At 33.5% G+C, this 20446-nt stretch overlaps 3 protein-coding genes across 3 annotated transcripts; 2 read left to right on the top strand and 1 right to left on the bottom strand.

Annotated features, from left to right (window-relative positions):
* Positions 1-1109: 1109 nt before the first annotated feature.
* On the top strand, positions 1110-2830 carry LOC140806101 (homeobox-leucine zipper protein HAT22-like). Its single transcript, XM_073162579.1, has 3 exons — positions 1110-1766; positions 1890-1969; positions 2252-2830. The coding sequence occupies exons 1-3, from the start codon at positions 1299-1301 to the stop codon at positions 2547-2549; spliced, it is 846 nt and encodes a 281-aa protein (XP_073018680.1). The 5' UTR covers positions 1110-1298; the 3' UTR covers positions 2550-2830.
* Positions 2831-9461: 6631 nt separating this feature from the next.
* On the top strand, positions 9462-11035 carry LOC140804996 (EPIDERMAL PATTERNING FACTOR-like protein 2). Its single transcript, XM_073161174.1, has 3 exons — positions 9462-10151; positions 10260-10294; positions 10380-11035. Exons 1-3 carry the CDS (start codon positions 10040-10042, stop codon positions 10629-10631), a joined length of 399 nt encoding a protein of 132 aa, XP_073017275.1. The 5' UTR covers positions 9462-10039; the 3' UTR covers positions 10632-11035.
* Positions 11036-17258: 6223 nt separating this feature from the next.
* On the bottom strand, positions 17259-19101 carry LOC140806100 (cysteine desulfurase, mitochondrial-like). The gene has a single exon (XM_073162578.1). It carries the CDS (start codon positions 19036-19038, stop codon positions 17671-17673), a length of 1368 nt encoding a protein of 455 aa, XP_073018679.1. The 5' UTR covers positions 19039-19101; the 3' UTR covers positions 17259-17670.
* Between the last annotated feature and the right edge of the window lie 1345 nt (positions 19102-20446).

The following is a 20446-nucleotide window of genomic DNA, read 5'->3' as shown; positions in this document are numbered from 1 at the left end:
AAGTATTCATTCTTTACACACATTGATTCTTGTCATGTGAGATTGATTTCAAAGGGATTCCTTGTTGTTGGTCATTATAATTCAAGATAAGGTGTGGTTCAATTTGTCAACCAAGGTGGAGTCGAGACCAACTCGAATTCAAATTTTAAAATATCAAGAGAGATTTCTCTTACACCTGTTACTGTTACTGAAACATGATATTCAAACCGCTGCGGTGTTTAATTATATGAGTTATACTATCTCTCTCCACATTGATAATGGGCAAAAACTTGTGTGAGATGGTCTAGCGGGTCGTATTTATGAGACATATCTCTCATTTGAGTCATCCATGAAAAAATATTACTTTGTATACTAAGGGTGTGTTTGGTTGAGTGGATTAAATAAGGATAGATTAATAGTCCAATATTTATCGTTAAAATTTTAAGTTGTTTTAATAATCATTTTGACCCGGTTTAAGATCCAATTTTATGGATAACTATTTGATTAATAAAATTGGATCTTAAACCGGGTCAAAATGATTATTAAAACAACTTAAAATTTTAACGATAAATATTGGATTATTAATCTATCCTTATTTAATCCACTCAACCAAACACACCCTAAGAGTATTACTTTTTATTGTGAATATCGATAGGGTTGACCCGTCTCACAGATTAAAATCTGTGAGACAGTCTCACATGAGATTCACTTTCGGTAATGAATTGATCACAAAACTTTTTTGAAACGATATTACGAGTCAATTATTAAAAAAAAAATTGATTTGGAAAATATATTAGAGTAAACTTAAATACTAACAAAAGGCAAAAACTTGTGTGAGACAGTCTCATGGGTTAAATTTTGTGAGACGGATCTTTATTTGGGTAATCCATGAAATAGTATTGCTTTTTATGCTAAGAATACTACTTTTCATGGTGAATATGGGTAGGGTTGATCGTCTCACAGATTGAGATCCATGAGACGGTCTCACATGAGACCTACTCCTAACAAAATTAAATAATAAGTGTTGTGTGTGTGAGAGAGAGATGGGGGGCCTTTTCATTATTTCCACTTTCCAAAATTCCAATCAATACTAATTTAATCCTTTGATTATTTAATCATAGAAGTCTACCCACCCACCCAATTCTCCCTTTACAAAAGTCTCCTCCCATTCTTTGTTGCTCCTCATTTCACACAAAGAGGAGAAAAAAGACTTTCAATATATACTTTCAAACGCCATTCTTGATTCTTCCCATACAAAAAACAAACACCGTCTCCCTTTCACAAGCCAAACTTTTCGTCCAAATCCCCCCAAAAGATTGATGGATTTCGATGATTTATGCAACCCAAGCTTGGTTTTGGGGCTGGGATTATCTCCCTCAACCGGGGAACCCAAGTCTGCGAAACCATCCTCCGCCCATCAAAAGCTTCACAAAATTCAGGAGCCATCGTTAACTCTGAGCCTGTCCGGTGAAATTACTCACAATAATCTCCAAGTTCATGCTGCGAAAAAGGTGGATTCCGAAGATAATATCAAGGTTGGTTTTAACGATAACCAATCTGGCGATCATTTGTACAGACAAGAGAGCGCTGCATCTTCTTTCTCTAATGTCAGTGTGAAGAGGGAGAGAGAAATCGTGAGCAGTGAAGAGGAGGAAACAGAGAGGGTATCCTCTAGAATTAGCGATGAAGATGATGATGGATCCAATGGTAGGAAGAAGCTCAGACTCAGCAAAGTTCAGTCTGCTCTTCTGGAGGAAAGCTTCAAGGTCCACAGCACTCTCAATCCTGTAAGTAATTTGTCTCGGGTTTTTCACTTCGAGAATGATATTTCTTTTTTTGTGTTTTCTTTTTTCAATAATTGGGATCGAGGATGATGATTTTTATTTTTTTGGGTTTGTTTGTTTGATCAGAAACAAAAGCAAGATTTGGCTCGGGAGTTGAAGCTAACCCCTCGACAGGTTGAAGTGTGGTTCCAGAATAGAAGAGCCAGGTATCTTCCAGATCCGCCCAATATGATTTAAACCAGATATATTAAATTATTGGTCGAGAATTTTAAGGAAATTATTTTCTTTGAAAAGAATATATAACAGAAATCGTAATTTTTTTTTTGCTTTTTGTTGTTAAGATATTGGAAATATTTTAAGGGGCCCCTCCTTGTATTAACTTTTGGCTCTCTGTCAAAATATTTTAATATTTCGAAGCCGGACTAGTATTCTTCTTTAATTTATTACTTTTGTCCCCGAAAATGATGATGAATCCCATATCTCTGCAGAACCAAGCTGAAGCAAACGGAAGTAGACTGCGAGTTTTTGAAGAAGTGCTGCGAAACACTAACGGACGAGAACCGGCGGCTGCAGAAGGAGCTGCAGGAGCTAAAGGCGCTGAAGTTGGCCCAACCTCTGTATATGCAGCTGCCGGCTGCCACGTTAACCATGTGCCCCTCATGCGAAAGGGTCGGCGGCGCCTCCGCCTCTGCCTCCGCCGCTGAAGGGATTGGTAAGAGCTCATTTACCATGGCTCCGGCACCGCACTTCTATAATCCCTTCACCAATCCATCAGCCGCATGTTGATCAATTAGCCTCCAATAATAATATTGTAAAATATTATATATATATACACACGTATACATATACGTATTCGGTAGTGTATATGGCTATGGAAACACCCTCCCACAACCCTCTTTTTTTTTTAATTTATTAAGGGCTTGTGAAAAAATATTAAAGATATATGTTGCTAATTAATAGATCTTACATAATTACTAATCTTTGTCTCTTTTTTTTTCTTTTGTTTTTATGTTAAATATTGGTTGTAAATATTAATGAAGTTATTATTGGTTATTATTTATCTGTAATATCCATCTCTTTTTTCTCCTTCGGAGTCATATGTTCTCAATTATTAATCTATGATTGGTGAATTATTGAGCATACGACCTATATTTAGTTTAAAAGATATTATAAAATGTGATTTTATACCCTCAATGCATACATACATATATATATATATATATACATACATATATATATATATATATATATATATACATACATATATATATATATATATATATATATGTGTGTGTGTGTGTGTGTTTGTGTGTCAAAGGTTATATTTATTTTAATAAGTTAGACAAATTTTTGCACACATGCAATTTCGTTTCCCCTCGATGAAGGGCGGTAGTTAGATCATGCAAAAGTATAATATTTTTATTGGTTTCAAAATTGTAGCCTATAGATACATTATTATTATTATTTTTTACAAAAACTATATCGTGTTTTTGGCAATAAAAAAGTTAGTGATAAATTTATGAATTTAGTGTGTGTAATCCACCAAATAAAAAGAGGAGAGACGTGTGGAATAAGAGAGGAATGGTAAAATCTTTTCTCATTTAATTTTAATAATAAATAAATGAATTATTAAATATATATATATATTTATAAATAATTAATTAAATATAGTTGGTAGAGGGGGTGGTGAGCTTGTGTTATTCCTCAGCTTTAAGGGAGCATGTGGGTCACGGCCCACGTGATGTTCCCGTGTCTCTCACATATCTCTTACGGGACAACACATTTTCGTGGATGGTTGAACTTCATTTTAAATTATTTTATTGACATTTATATTTTACTGCATGTCCCGTGAGAAACAATTTTAAATTGAAAATAAAAATTCGTCAAATTTATCTCCCTTACTATTCGCGGTTTTTTTTTTTGTTTTTAATAATATTTCATGTAATATAGTAGAGAATATTATTATTTTAGGACCACTTCACCGTTTGATGAATTATGACTGAAAAACAACTTTTAAAAAAGGACGAACATTAGAGATTTTAACTACTTGTAGGACTCTGATTAAAAGAGAGCAATTTCTAGGATGATTTTTGTAATATTCACAAATTAAAATTTCCATTTTTTTATTTATTATTGAAGTCGATAAGTGATGCTTGCTCTGAAATTAAATTTGAAAGCCTTTTGTTTTTCAATAGTTTCTTGTTTTTTTATTGTACGTTTTTTTAATCGGCCTTTTCTTGACGGTTTTAGCAATCCGGTTAATTAAATAATATTAGGTCATGAATAATGCATTTTGGTCATCTTTTTTTTACTAGAACATGTGATCTTTTGACCAATTCGATTTTGATGACCAGTTATTTGGAAATTATGCCCCCGAGACTTTGATTCAATTCAACATAAAAGTTTCCTCACGTTATTCAAACATTTGAAATATCACATTATACAATCAAAACTTTTATTAAGTGTTTTTAATTAAATGATCATATAATATCTCCATAAATCCGAATCGACCCCCTTGAATGCGGTTCCATTCAATTCGGTTTTGTTTTGTTCAAACAAATAACACTAAAAAAGGCAAAAGCTTATGTGAGACGGTCTCACGGTCGTACTTTGAGACGGATTTTTTTATTTGGGTCATCCATGAAAAAGTATTACTTTTTATGTTAAGAGTATTATTTTTTATTATGAAAATTGGTAGGATTGACCCGCCTCACAGATTAAGATCCGTGAGACGGTCTCACATGAGACTCACTCATTTGGGCAAAAACTTGTGGGTCTCACGGGTCTTATTTGTGAGACGAATCTCTTATTTGGGTCATTTACGAAAAAGTATTACTTTTTATGCTAAGGGTATTACTTTTTATTGTGAATATCCGTAGGGTTGACTCGTCTCACAGATTAAGATCCGTGAGACGATCTCCTGTGAGACGAGTCAACCTGACGGATATTCACAATAAAAAGTAATACTCTTAGCATAAAAAGTAATATTTTTTTATGAATGACCCAAATAAGAGATTCGTCTCACAACTACGACCCGTGAGACCGTCTCACACAAGTTTTTGCCATACTTTTTATTGTGAATATGGCAGAGTTGACCCGTCTCACAGATTAAAATCCTTAAGACGGTCTCACATGAAACCAACTCTTAAATTTATTGTGAATATTTTTTTCCTATTATAAAATGAATAAAATGTTGATGTATAAAAATAATTTATCCTTTAATATCAAACGGTCCAGATATGGTGTTTGAAAAGTAAACGATGATGAGGTTCGATTCGATTTCTTCGTAGACACGTCATCATAATTGGTCGTGTCCAAATTTCAAATGCTGAATCATTGGCAGTATCTGTCGTCTTCTTTTTATCCGGTCCACCTTAATCTCCATTACCTTTTTCTTCCGTGGACTGATATTTCAAAATTATAATTAAACAGATCTAGTAAGCTCTATTGTTTTTATCCACTGACCCCAAAACTTGTTTTGCACTAGTTCTTGAATCTCATCTAGGGTAGTAGAATCCGAGATAAAAACTTGTATGAGATACCATCATGAGTCGTATTTTGTGATACAGATTTTTATTTGAGTCATCCATGAAAAGTATTACTTTTTATGCTAAGATTATTATTTTTTATTATGAATATTAGTAAGATTGACTCGTCTCAATCAATCTCGTGCGTGCAATATATGATTGAAACCACATATCTGATCCACAATCAATCTGCGCTCCACCGGAGCCTTGGAATATATGATGGAAACCACAGATCTGATCCACAATCAATCTGCGCTCCACCGCAGCCTTGGATCACTATCGTTGCCAAATTTCTTGCCAATAATAGAGTTCTTTTAGAACAGAATATGTGTGTTAAGTAATATCTGGTTACAAGAATACACCAATCATTTTCAATAAAATACTTTTCCCAAAACAAACTCCTCACTTCTGAAAAAAATCTTAAATTCCTATTTTGATAAATTAAATAATACTTTATACTTTAACAGAAAAAATGATTTTATGAAAGGGTTATAAACTAAAAAAAAATTGCATGATTCGTTGAAAAATAAATAAGTGAAAAATAAATAAGGGTTTTTAATTTATTTTTCTGAGAACAATTATTAGAGATGAGGGGAAGATTCGGAAAAATCGTGGATGCACACGTAATCTCTACGATGAAAACAAAGGAAGAAAAGAACAAATTGGACTTAATGGACTACACATGTCCTATGTTTGATAAATTGTCGGTTGTACTCATTATCTATATAGATATATATATTATCGTACCTATATATGCATGCATTGCGAGTTTATACAATATTTTTTATTATTTATTTGGTTTATATTTAAATGATGATCAAAATGTAATTATAAAAAATAGCGAGAGACTATACTGTACTTTTGATATATGAATTTTTAAAAAATTGATTAAAGTAAGAATTGAATCTAAAACTTGATACTTAGAAAACATAGTTATTTCAAAGTTAGTAATATAAAATAAATAGTATAAATAATGATTATATGCATATAATGATGCATCATCCATCATGTGTTGTTATCATGCTTCAATGCGTCTGACTCGGCTCCAGCTTTCTAATACATAATCGCATGTCATACTCTGTCCAAAAACATCGTATTTTTAAATTAATTAAAGGGCAAATTATATTTCAATCTCTAAATGCAAAAATATTTGGTATTTTTAGACGTCCTTCCTGCTTGTAAACCTTAAAAAATGGTGGTTGGATAAATGTAATAGATAAAAATGGTTAATTTATGTTACACCTATTACTGTTTTCTTTTAGTTCGATATCATTTGATCATGTGAGTTTCTCACATTTTTATGAAAGTTGACATATATATTGATGATCCGAAGATTAACAATTAATCAAATCATAAAGAAAAAATAATTCATGAATAATCCTAGATCAGATATAGAATTAAAAGAGTTTTTTCTTTCAATTTTTGTTTATAACGGAGAATATGATATTACGCATGATCGGGAGATCATGATATTTACGTGTTGATACATGTGTTGACTCTCATAATACAAATAGATTATATTTATAATTCTAATTTTTAAAAAGACGATCTATTGTATCAAAACCGAAATAATCCAAAACTTTTAAAGATAATTTTCGATTATACTTAGTTGTAGACTCTTATTTGATAGTTTACAACTCATAATTAGATACATATAAACCAGTGGTAGCTCCATAATCAAAATCAATTAGGTAACATTATTATTATATGATTGATATTTTTCAATTTTAAAATTAAAATTATTTATTAAAAAAGGCATGAATCCTCTTGATTTTGTGTTTTGTTAGGAGCGAAAATATATAATTGCCGATATGCTCGGATTTAACGTAATAATAATTATCTTTCGGTGCCAAATTTTTGTACGTTGTGTTTTGGACAGGATTTCGTTATTTATTTGCTTCGCTATATGTATTGGACTGTGACATTTCTGAAGCCTCCCAACATATAATTTACTCGAATCATATACTCATTTTCATGCATCATCACATAGATTTGAACCTATTACAATTTTCGGGTCGACCCGGTTCTTTTAACCCGAACGACTTAGAGATCCAACCTTCAAATAGGGATGTAAAGGAGGTGATCCGAACAGTATTAGGCTCGTGTTCGGCTCGTTTAAAGTGTATATACTCAATTCGAGATTTTAGCATGAGACTCGAGCTCGATTCATTAATAACTTATTTATCATGTTTAACGAGTCTTGCTCGAACTCAGCTCATTAAACAGACTCATTTTCGTGCTCATTAAGCAGGCTCGGCTTGTTAAGAAGCCTAATACTAATATTTTTATTTGCTAAACCAATAAACCAACCGATCTTGAGCTCGCGAACAGGTTTACAAGATTATGAGTCGAATATCTTTAAGCTCGATAAAATATTTGAGCTCGAAATCGAGTTTGGCTCGATAAGATTAACGGACGATCTCGAAGGAGTTTTTTACCGACCGAGCTTCGAGTAACTCGCGAGCAGGTTGATTCATTTACATACAGTGATAATATGTTTTAAGCAATAAATCGGCGGTATCTTAAATCGGGAGAGCTTAATAGATATCTGTAAATTTTTTTATAGCTAAAATTCTCTCATTTTTATAAATTATACTTTTTCTAGGTAAAAATGATATCTAGTTTTCGACATTATATAAATTAGGTGCTAACCTACTTACTCCACTAACTTTATTACCCAAACTTCGGTACTTATATCTTAATCTTACCACGTAATTAAATGTTTTACGTGATCGAATGATGTTAGCAAAATTTTTTTATCTTATTTGACAGAGAAACAGGAAACCTTTTTTTTCCAATTTTAGAAGTATCGATAATATTTTTATTTTTAAAGGCTTAGCTAATTAATTCTATGTAGCGTCAAATCATACAAAATTTCACTATTTGGCATTTTGCTTCACCAGTCTATTGTGGCCCAAATTTTACAGCCCATTCTTTTGCGGGCTAAGAACGTTCAATTAAGCTTTGGCATTTCTTTTCATGATGGACTTAGATATCCACACACATTGCTATTACGTATCGATGACTCGTAATTTATCTGATAAAAAAATATTTTAAATTCGAGAGAGTGTTTCGGGTTCGAAACATAATTCTAACAAATCATATCTCAACTAAAAAAAATTCATGAAAAAAAAACAGTGAATTCATTGAGGCACCAAGGGGTGAATATAGCTACTCATTCATTTGAATTGGAAGCTGCTGTTTGCAAAAAATATTCTACAATATTTGGTATATAAACTATTCAAGATTTTGAGAGTTTTTTTTATTTGAAAAATATAATTTTATATGATATTAAAAAGAAAAATAGTACGAGTAGATCTATGATGATCACTGCATATTTTCTAAAAGAAGAGAAGTGGGATATGGCGTGATGAATTGGTCATGCTAGCTGCAACCAACCACTTCAAGGAATCCCTTAAAACTATGTACCGACTTCAGAAATAGTAATTTTTATTATCATGATTATTTATTTAAATTTAAAAAAGGTGAAAAGTAATTTTATCAATTATTATAGTTATATATATATATATATCTCTTTTAAAAAAATAAGGATTTTTGAATTATCCTAAAAAATATATTGACAACTGATGCATAAGTTATAATGTTATCAAGTTTTATGTGACGAGTCATTGTCCGATATATTTTGCACGTGTAACCTTTGGTCATGTTCGATAGTGTTTTGTGGAAGCTCAAATATTTTCGTGAAATGTTTTTCATTGGGGAATGTGTATCTATCAAAGTTTTAGTTTTTGGAAGAAAATATTTTTTACAGTATATATAATATATTTTATAACCGTGGAAATATTGTTTGACATCTTGTTTTTATGCTCGTCTTTTTATTCAGATTTTATTTTTGATGTTTTGAATTAAGACTATACTTTTCGTAGATGTTAATAATATTTATGATTTTCTTTATATATATAAAAAAACAAAGAGTGAAATATACATCATGAATTGTAATATAATATAACGATGAAATAATTAAATAAAACAAAAATAGAAAGGCCAAAATGAAGACTAGCTGCATTCAGATGTGGATGAGTCCTCTCCCTTTTACTGCAATCTCCGTGGCTTCTTGCTGTCTTCGCCTCTTGTCTTCTTCCCTCTTTCCCTTTGTTCTCTCTATTGTTATTACTGCCTTCTCCATTAAAATTCCCTCTCTTTCTTACATTACAGTGTAACGATATTAATGAGCATAAAATTGTGGTAATATCATATTCATATGTTTCTTTCTTTCTTTCTTTCTAATTTGAATCGAAAAGGGCTCATTCCACGAGGTTCCCCAACTTATATACTCCAAATTCTTTGCCTTCGATCTCCCTTTTTCCAGCTTGTTTATTTTGATTTTTCCTTGCATCTTTTGTGTGCTTTTTATCACTTCTCTGATTTGTCCTTGCACGTTCCATCACCTCAACTTCTTCAAAAAGCCAAAAAGAAAGATAACACCACCAGACCACCCTCCATGCTCATTCATTAGCTAAAGATTCACAAATGTGACAATGTGTTGTTTGTAATTTGTAGCGCAAACTGTTCACTCAATCAATGATTGTACCCATCACACTTGTTGGTGCTTATGTTTCGGGTCCACTCCTCGGAATATATAATAGTTGTTGATGCGTGAGAATATATATTTGATTCCAGTTTCGGTTTAGGAAACAAAATGAGAAGGGATTTCTAGTTGTTTGCACTTAAGGCCTTCTCCATATCTGCTCTTCTTGAATTTTTTTCTCTGGGGAACTAAATCCCAGAATGGTATGCAGTAAGAAGATGATTTGTGGCCGGAGGATTCATTGTTTCGCTGTTTCTTTAATCTTTTGCATGGTTTTGATCTCGTCCCAGTCAAGATTATACAATGCTGAAGGTAAATTGATGACTCCCCATTTAGTAATTTCTTGAATTTAATGCGATCGACTAATGGTTCTGTGGAATACAATTTTGGGCTAAAGTCACGATCTTGTGCATGTTTCAGGTAGAAAACTGGCACAAATAGGTGATAACTCCCAGGTACACTTTTCCCATTTTCGTTCTGTGTTTCTTCATAAAACATAAAATAAAATCATTGATGGAAGTGAATTCTTTACATTTTTAGACGGTGAATGAAGAAAAAGCAATCCTGCGAGCAAAAATCGGCTCCAGGCCGCCGCGCTGCGAGCGGCGATGCGTCTCCTGCGCCCACTGCGAAGCCATCCAAGTTCCCACAAATCCTCAAACAAGAAACGGAATCAACAACGTCTCCGCCGCAGTTTTTGCCGCCGCTGCCTACGTTAGAGGTGACGACACTTCAAATTACAAGCCAATGAGTTGGAAATGCAAATGCGGGAGCCTCATTTTCAACCCATAATTTTTGTCCGGAAAATCCAAATCCGAACTTTCTTCTGTAAATAATTAATCAATTTACTATATTATGACACTTTCAAATTATATTAATCATGGTTCAGTTCACCTAAGCTAAGCAGTTCTTCCCCTCCTCGGCTCCACCGAAAGGGAAAAGTCACTTGTCTTTTTTCGTGGGCATCTCCGAAATTTCCCCATCTGTCGCGTAAAATCTTCAATTATTACGCCAATATCGATATGCATTAATATTTTATATTGAATACATGGAGGCAATCAATCAATCATCTACCTTACATCTCTGATTTCTGAGCTTTTTTGATATTGTACCGAAGATTCTGATATGTACAAGGCAGTACTCAGAGTAAATGCGCGGTGCTGTGAGCTTTTGCCATTAGCATTAAAATTTCAGCAGAGGATTAACAAATGTGGCAGTGGTAACTTGGAGCAGGAAGATGAAAGATTTTGTTTTAACTGTTGAAAAAAAAAGACAGATTTTACAGTGTTTTTTAGCGGTGTTTCTTTAGCAGATTGAGCTGTCTTTCCTCGAATATGATCTCACCTTTGATTGAACACGCAAGAGTTAGTTATCATAACTAACCTAAGTCATTAATGCTAAAATGAATTCAATAGCTTCCATGAGATCATCTGCCCATTTTGTGTCATAATCCAATTATTTGATTTTGCATTTATAAATTTTCAAAACGAAGTAATTCAGGTTAAAAAAAAGTTTCGCACCGCTGTCACACTTAAAAATATATATTTGGGTAGGTCTCTTTGTGAGACGGTCTCACAAATCTTTATCTGTGAGACGGGTCAACTGTACCGATATTCACAATAAAAAGTAATATTTTTAACATAAAAAATAATATTTTTTTGTAGATAACACAAATAAGAAATCCGCTATCGTCTCACACAAATTTTTGCATATACGACCAAACCAAAAGTTTGGTTTGTGGTCAACCCTATGTGAAATTTTACTTAAAAGTATGATTATATTCTCATCATATAACTTTATTGATAAAATTTTTGTTTATTTTTTATAAAATAACCTTTCTTTTAACTCTTTCAATATAAATGTACAATTGTATTTCAATTCACTTGTATATTTTCTATATTTAAAATGGTAACTATATTACTCCTAGGCAAAAACTTGTGTGAGACGGTCTCACGGGTCGTATTTGTGAGACGGATCTCTTATTTGGGTCACCCATGAAAAAGTATTACTTTTTATGCTAAGAGTATTACTTTTTATTGTGAATATGGGTAGGGTTGACCCGTCTCACAAATTATGACCCGTGAGACGGTCTCACATGAGACTCACTCTTACTCCTAATAAAAAAAATAAAGATTGTTAATTTTAAATTTAGAAACAATATGTTTAGATAAATATTTCAATTTAACAAGCACACAATGTGTGCGAAGTAATATTATATGTACTAGTATTTTTCTGCACTTTTGCGTGCCTGTATAATCAATTTTTTATAAATAGTTTTTTTTCTGAAAAATAATTAGAAATTAAATTGTAAAATTAAAATCAAACGTAAAATTTTCTTATTTTTGTAAGTTTTTTGTTCTTTTTTTTTTACATAAATGTATTTTGCAAAAAAAAAAAAAAACTTTGGGAACTGAATATATAATATCTATATACAAACTCGAAAATATATGAATATGCAATCTTGAGGAATCGTTTTTTTACTATATATATTCAATTGGCAGAAAATAAAGCAAGAGCAAGGAAGGAATTTCATTCTCTTTTGAAGTGTAAACTGAAATATTGCAAAGGGGAAAATTGCTTTTTCCGTGTTCTATATTTGATACAGTGTGATTATGGTGTTATGTTGTCACAATTGAGTTTTAATTATGTTTTTTCCTTTTTAATTTTTTTTTTGTCATGTTAGTATCTTGAAATTTTAATCCTTTTATACGAAAGTGCTAATGTACAGTAACGAATTAAAATTGAAATTCAATAATATGAAAAACAAAAATCGCAAAGACACAAACATGTTTTTTTATTTCTCTAATGTAAAATGTGTTACTAAATAAATACTCGTTATGCATTTGATTATCAAGATCATGGACACTTCGGAATTGCACTGTGACTCAGAAGTCAGATGTATCTGAAGTTGAGTACTTAAATCTATAATAAGAAAGCATCGGTTTTCTATTCACAATACTCAAATTCTAAATGAATATGTTTTCTGAAAGAAAAATGATGGGTTAATACTATTTATAGTGAAACATAATTACAGTGCATCTAACTTTGTTTGCTTGATTTGCAAGGAAGAACATGGATCGATCTGAGAAAAAATTAGGTATTAATCAAATTGATGGAACAATCTTAGTTTTTGATAAGAAGTTTGATTTGCTCAATCCGACTCTATTTTTTTCCCAATGATAAAGAATTGAGAGATTTAAAGGAATTGAGAGATTTATGATTGGTAACATGCATTTTTTCTGTGTCATATAAATGGAAAGAAACAAGAAACGGAGGATGACACGCAAATTGTTTAACAAGTCCTGTTAAATGAAAGAAACATTTGAGTGAATTTACCCACATCAAGTACGCATGATCCAAACTACTCACAATAGGGTACCTAATGTTATGTCCCTATCTCCATAAGTGATCATCATGCAATATAAATATATATATATATATATATATATATATATATATGTGACGGTCAAACGAATCTTTATCTTTGAAACGGGTCAACCCTACCGATATTCACAATAAAAAATAATATTCTTAGCATAAAAAGTAATATTTTTCATTGATGACTCAACTAAGAGATCTGTCTCACAAAATATGATATGTGAGACCGTCTCACACAAGTTTTTGCTTATATATATACACATATGTGTGTATGTATATTCATTCAACTAACTGAAATAAATTTTTGTCTAAAATTACATCCATGATTAAGTTTAACATTTTTAGTTTAAAACTATATAATTTTAAGTTAATTTATCAAGAATGATTAGAGGAACCTAACAAATTATGGAAGGACAGTTGGGCATTGGGAAATGAATTAAATCTTAAATGCTGCACGGACTATCTCACCAACTCTGAAAGATGCGGAGCTTTATGTATGAGTTTTGGCTAAAAGGTATGCCAATGTATGCATTTTTTTGGATTTCATTCGGGGTGGTGCAAGGGGTCATTCAACTTTTTGAGGATCTTAGTCTGGAAGGGTCTATTGCTATGGAAGTTAACACATATCTTCGATTTTCGGTGTTTGTGTCTATGAAGCATATGTGAAACGTCTAGCTCGTGAAGTTTTTTTTTATCATGATCAAATTTGGAGCTTAATAATTATAATATACGATATTGGCTTTGTGTTAGTGTACGTCGTGATTCTTATATTTGACTTTCTAGATAGTTTTATTTCAAAAAAATATCATATCAGCAATTCTCTGTGTTAACTTTCGAATTTAAAATTCAATAATTAAATCTTTCACTTGACAATTGTTCTTGAAACAATGTAATATTGTCTATGAGTAGCAGGAACAAGAATGTGAGAGATTGGTTTCCTAAGTGGCAATTAATATTTAAATTCTATTAATTTTTTTTTTAAAATCAATTCTATTAATTATTGTATAATGGTGTTTGCATTAAATATGAGAGCAAGAAGAAAAATGATTTTATTTAAATGTAGTGACGAGATTGATCGAAAGAAGGATCCCTCTGTCAAAACAGGTTAAAAAATAAAAATAAAAAACTTTGATTAGAGATGGCTTGTTGAATCTGTTGTTGCCATCTCGAAATCGAAGGGAATATTAGGCGATGGGACATTTCATACACCAATTTCCCTCTCCGGTCTTCTCTACAGAACTAACATCAAACATTCGAAAATTTTATTTCATCATAAAATTAAAATATATACAGAATTCTTCCCCTATTTTTCAAATTTTGTCAAATTGTCCCTATTTTTCCATGCTATATTAATCGTGAGGTTTCCAAATTTACCTTATTTTGCCATGCTTTTCATTTTATAAAATAATTATTATGTTATATTTATATCCGTTCTATAAAAATTAGAAAACTATATATATTCCACAAACTAATTACAAACATTGACGAAACTAGAATACATTTACAAAGGACAAAAATTTGTGTGAGACGATCTCATGAGTCGTATTTATGAGACGATTATCTTATTTGAGTCATCCATGAAAAAATATTATTTTTTATTATGAATATGAGTAAGATTGACCCGTCTCACAGATTAATATCCGTGAGACGGTCTCACATTATACCCATTCTTTACAAAGAATAAACTCACAGATTTTCATCGCTTAGGAGAGGGTATTTTTTATGGGATAATTTTCTAAAAAACCTCAATTTAAAAATAGTTCTCTCCTACGCAACAGTCAACTCACGTGTGGAATCATGCAAAATTTTAAAAAGTGTCCTAAAATAATTCTATCTTCTTATCATTGTACAATTATCCTAAATTCCAAAGTAAAGAGAATGTCTAAAAAGGCTTGATCAAGACAGGTAGAAGCAATGGCCACGAATATATATAAATAAAGACGAAGCTTTTATTACAGAATGAGTATGGCTAAAAAGGGATTCCGATTCCCAAAGCCCTTGTCTTTGTTATGTTACAAATTTCAGGGATATTATTTTCTCGGGGAACCCTTTTCGAATTTCTCCATTTCTTTAAGTTTAGCACAAAAAAAATCAACGATTCTTTGATCAGCTGATTCAAAAAAAGAGTGTGTCATTCCTCGGAATCAAACAATCAAAAAGCCAAAGAATCATTTTCACGATTGACCCATCGTGTAATAGCTTTTTATCTTGGATGAATCCAACGGTCGAAGCAGGTCGGACAGAATCCTGTGAACCATTGTTTCCATTCACGTGGTCCGAGTGACTGGTCACTCTTTTATACCAACATCATTTCATGGTTACGTGGGACATTTCTAAATTGATTCTTAGCAGGTTCACAAGACATGATAGAGATCCAGTGAGAAAAAAGAAACTCAGCGAGCTCAAAGGTTTTACATGATCCTCGTACTAATCCATTAGTCCAAGAAAAGCAAATAATTCTAACATGTTAGCCCGTGACGGGGGAGAAAAGGGATAAGTTACTTGAAACTGGGCAGAAAGATCGATATCGAAATCAAGATTTGTTTGAATAACCACGAGGATATCCAAAACTAACCAAATCACAGATCGTACGTACAAGCAAGTAAACATTCAAGAAGAGGGAGTGGGATAACAGCATGGAGAATTCATTCTGGATCCACCAGATCACGACCCAATTAGATAAATCATGATGAAATGATGCAAGAATACGTAACAAAGACAAACAATATAGAAATTTTAGATTCAATATAAACCGAAAATCATCATTATTCTCCACTAAAACCCTTGAATATCAGGTTACTAGGGAAAAGGTTCTGGTAACTAATGAGAATTATCAAAGAAAAATAGAGACTTAAAGCATACACATAGAACTTGGCTGCTCATTTTGGTCAATTCGTGGAGCAAAAGGGCGGTTTCCACAAAATGTACAGTACAAGAAGTTCAGAATACAAGTTCTGTCAATGATTATATGTTGAATTCTGATCAATAAAATTAAGTAAATTATCAGTTCGTCCAGTTTAATACCATAAATTTTGTAAACTCCAGTTGTATTCTAAGTTGTTAGAATGATAAAATATAAAGAACAAACACCAGCATAAAACACCCAAGTACCTAACACATAATATACTAGTGAACATGAAGATGCTGTTGCATCCCTGTGAAATTGATTGTAGTTCACCATCTCGCTCCAGAAATGTTGACCTTTGCAACATGCTGCAACTAGAGAAGCCTAGTTTCTATCAAAGAAATAAACAAGATAGAAATGCACGAGCACACCTTTAACCACTAATCTCCCAAATGAGAACAAGCTCTTTAACTCGGAAAAGAGATGGAAAAAGTAAAATATGAGTATTGAGAAATCTCGCATTAAAAATCTCAACCTGGAAATACAATTTCAAGTGGAAGAAGAGAAGTTTCTAAAAACAGTTCATAGATAGATTTGACTACCAGGTCAAGAAGATCATACCCTCAAAGATAGGCAAATAGTGTACAGCGAGACTTGAATGAAAAGAAACTTAAGAGTCTAGAAAAGTCTTTGGCTCTGGCCTCAGGACTAGAGAAGTGGATAGATTTTATCCTTCCAAAAACTTAATACGAACATAATCCCTATCATCTAGCATAGATATGAGAAACAACTCCAAAATTATGATCGATGGCAACTGATAACTCGTAGAGGGGCATGGAACTGAAAATACGTGCCTAATCATGTTTCAGGATCCGTCACATCTGCCAGCATCAAATATATGAAAACACAAAGAAAATCACTGACTTGGATGCATCAGTGAAGTATTTTATAACAGTTTTTTACCCCGGCAAATATCCCTTCTAAATCAGAAGGGGTAAGATAAGAGTTAATTTGTCATAGAATTCATGCAGAAAGCTCCAAAGAAAACTTGAGAAATTTCCTAAGTGAACAATCTCAATAAAACAAGTGACATTAATAATTGATCTATAATTAAAGCATAATCATGTAACATGTAGATGGAGGAAACCTTCATATTCACCAGGATAAATAAAACATTCCTACTGATATAACTGAGATTGAACATTGAAACAGGATATATTTGGTTTTGCTTGAACATCTGGTATCAAATTGTCAAAAGACATTGACTATCTTCAGTTGTTACAAAGCAAAAGCAATCAAATAAAACTATAGGACAATGAGCGGCTAGTTGATTGAGCAACAAAGAACACAACAACTCTCACAGTAATAACCTCAAAGAAACATATTGTATATCCCGCTCACTAATACAAAGTACAAATAAGTACCAATCAACTACCAAAATTCAAACACGGAACAACTATGCGAAGTATATATGATAAAACCTGGTGAAACAAATGGCACTTCGCGTGGTAAGCTAGCAGATGGTACCACTAGCCTGCAACTCCAAACACCAGGGGCTTCTCTCAAATTATAGTCGTCAGTACAAAATACCCATAATACTCTGATCACCTAGTGCTGCGACCATTCGATACTCTTGATGTCAATCCCATCCTTGTACATTTCATAAAGAGGGCTCATTTCCCTCAACTTCTCCACCTGCTTTACTGTGAGCTCCATTGCCTTATCAATTTCTGCCTCGGTAGTGAACCTCCCGATCCCATATCTAATGGAGGTATGCGCCATATCCTCTTCCACTCCCAAAGCCCTCAACACATATGAGGGCTCCAAACTCGCACTGGTACAAGCGCTGCCACTCGACACAGCCACTTCCTTCAGACCCATTAACAAGCTTTCCCCTTCGACAAATGCAAATGACAAGTTCAAATTCCCCACATACCGGCTCTCCTCGCTTCCGTTCACAACGACCCCTTCTAACTTCGTCCTTATACCATTCAACAACCGCTCCTGCAACGTCCTTATCCTTTTCTCATCATATTCCATTTCCTTCATTGCTAGCTCACACGCAGCACCAAACCCAACAACCAACGGCGTAGGGACAGTCCCACTCCTTATCCCCCTCTCTTGTCCACCCCCATTCATCTGGGGCTCCACTCGAATTCTCGGCCTTCTTCTCATGTACAATGCCCCAATGCCCTTAGGCCCGTAAATCTTATGACCACTCAAAGACATTAGACTGATATTCATACTATCCACATCAATGGGAATCTTCCCCAAGGCCTGTGCAGCATCAGTATGCAGAGGGACATTAAACTCCTTGCATATTTTCCCAATTTCTTCCATCGGCTGAATAACACCAATCTCATTATTAACCATCATCACAGAAATCAAGCCGGTATCGGGCCGAATGGAAGCCCGGAGCTTTTCCAAATCTACAAGCCCGTCGGACTTCACCGGAAGATAGGTAATCTCAAACCCCTCATGCTGTAAATGCCGACAGGAGTCCAATACACATTTGTGCTCGGTCTGGGTGGTGATAACGTGCCGCTTCTTCTCTTTGTAAAAGTGCAGAACACCCTTGATCGAGATATTGTTAGACTCGGTGGCGCCAGAGGTAAAGATAATTTCTTTTGGAGAGGCGTTGATTAGGGCCGAAACTTGGGCTCGGGCCGCCTCGACAGCCCGTTCCGATTCCCACCCGTAAAGATGGGTGCGGGAGTGAGGGTTCCCGAATTGGGAAAGATAATAAGGCAGCATAGCATCGAGAACTCTAGGGTCCACCGGAGACGTTGCCTGCATATCTAGATAGAGAGGTCTCCCAGAGATTTTTACGCCTTTCATCGATATTCCCGTTGACTCCTCTTCTAATGGCTCGACGGCAGCTGCGGCTGCGGTGGAAAAATTACGGCGGACGAAGGGGGTACCATTAGGTTTGTGGATGCTGCGGCGGATGGCGGCAGCGACCAGCTTTGATGCCATGGCTGTGATGGTGGTGACGGGTTCTGGGATTATGGTACAAGCTTAATGCAGAAGGTAGCTTGTGCATTGAGGGTTGTACTTTAATAGTTGTATTTTAGATTTTTTCGTGAGGAAAAAAAAAAGAGAGAATTATTCGATTAATTAATTAATTTATTTATTTATTTTTCGAGAATCCGCAACTTTCATTATATGATTGGAATTGTAAGTGGAAAAATATTAAATGAGACGTCGCAATATTTTAGATTCTTCGAGTACTTACTTTAAGAATAATAATTTTATTCTTGAATAATAATTTTTAATTTATTAACAATTTTGGTCTATGTATTTATATTTTTGCAATTTGTGTAATTTATAATTTAATAAATTTTTCACAAGAGTGTTTATACAACAATATAATAGATAAATTAGCACAACACAAAAAAAAAACTAAAATTGAAGGGAAATAAAAACATAAATAGTGAATTACATTTGAAATTTAACAGACACAAAACCAAAATCGCATAAAGATAAATATAAGGCAAAAACTTGTGTGATATGGTCTCACAGATCGTATTTTGTGAGACATATCTATTATTTGAGCCATCCATAAAAAAATACTGTCCTTTTTGGTTTATATAATCAAGAATTGCATGATCAGCTTTTGCATGGTCGAATTAACTGAGGATTTTTATATTTTCAGGTATCGGTCTTTTTTAGCATTCTCAAGATTGAATCTTTGGGATCTTTTCTGTTTATGGGCATTAGTTGATTTATCTTGCCCTTTTCCTACCACATTTTCTTGCAAAATTCAACCTCTTTCATCGACAGAAAAAGTAGGAAATTGGATCTTTTAGGAGTGGAACTGAACTCCAATCTGTTTCCGTGAAGGCAAATCATCAATGTTTAAGCAATCAGCTCATAGAAATCAGAGAACTAAAGGGTTTAAGGAGAAGCATGTTGCGGGGCTTTGTTTGTTGATTGTAGTTTGCACCTGGTTGCTTTACCAGATGCAGCACACCCGTAGCAAGAACACGTCTGATCAAGGAAACAATGTTGAGATTAAAACTTAGACTTAACTCAGTCTCAAAATTTAGCGGAAGATTGTTCAAATCTATATATACAATTCCAAGAGTCCAACCGATGTGTACAATTAACAAACACTAAAGTTTCGGACAAGAAGTTGGTGGGAAAGAGATCTTGAACTTGCGAAGGAAACATCTTCATCCCAGGACGAATGGAGATACAGAATCATGTCTCAATGATGACAAGACGACTGAAGACAATGCAGGCAAGGAAACTAGTAATTCTGCGGACGGTGCGAGGGTGGGCACAAAACAGGAGGAGATGAAAGGAGAAGAGAAGGTTGATACTGGAGATATGGAGAATGACGACAAGAAACGAAGTGGTGTAGAGAAGGAAGATGAGAAGC

Source organism: Primulina eburnea, chromosome 11 (assembly GCF_022965805.1).
Source record: "Primulina eburnea isolate SZY01 chromosome 11, ASM2296580v1, whole genome shotgun sequence".
NCBI lineage: Eukaryota > Viridiplantae > Streptophyta > Magnoliopsida > Lamiales > Gesneriaceae > Primulina > Primulina eburnea.
This window is presented reverse-complemented; position numbering and strand designations above follow the sequence as displayed.

Excerpts from the sequence above, each read along its gene's own strand:
- LOC140806101 (XM_073162579.1), top strand. The coding sequence starts at position 1,299 with ATGGATTTCGATGATTTATGCAACCCAAGCTTGGTTTTGGGGCTGGGA. Across the intron at positions 1,767-1,889 it reads TCCACAGCACTCTCAATCCT|AAACAAAAGCAAGATTTGGC; the intron begins GTAAGTAATTTG and ends TTGTTTGATCAG. Across the intron at positions 1,970-2,251 it reads TTCCAGAATAGAAGAGCCAG|AACCAAGCTGAAGCAAACGG; the intron begins GTATCTTCCAGA and ends ATATCTCTGCAG.
- LOC140804996 (XM_073161174.1), top strand. The coding sequence starts at position 10,040 with ATGGTATGCAGTAAGAAGATGATTTGTGGCCGGAGGATTCATTGTTTC. Across the intron at positions 10,152-10,259 it reads AAGATTATACAATGCTGAAG|GTAGAAAACTGGCACAAATA; the intron begins GTAAATTGATGA and ends TGCATGTTTCAG. Across the intron at positions 10,295-10,379 it reads AAATAGGTGATAACTCCCAG|ACGGTGAATGAAGAAAAAGC; the intron begins GTACACTTTTCC and ends TTACATTTTTAG.
- LOC140806100 (XM_073162578.1), bottom strand. The coding sequence starts at position 19,038 with ATGGCATCAAAGCTGGTCGCTGCCGCCATCCGCCGCAGCATCCACAAA.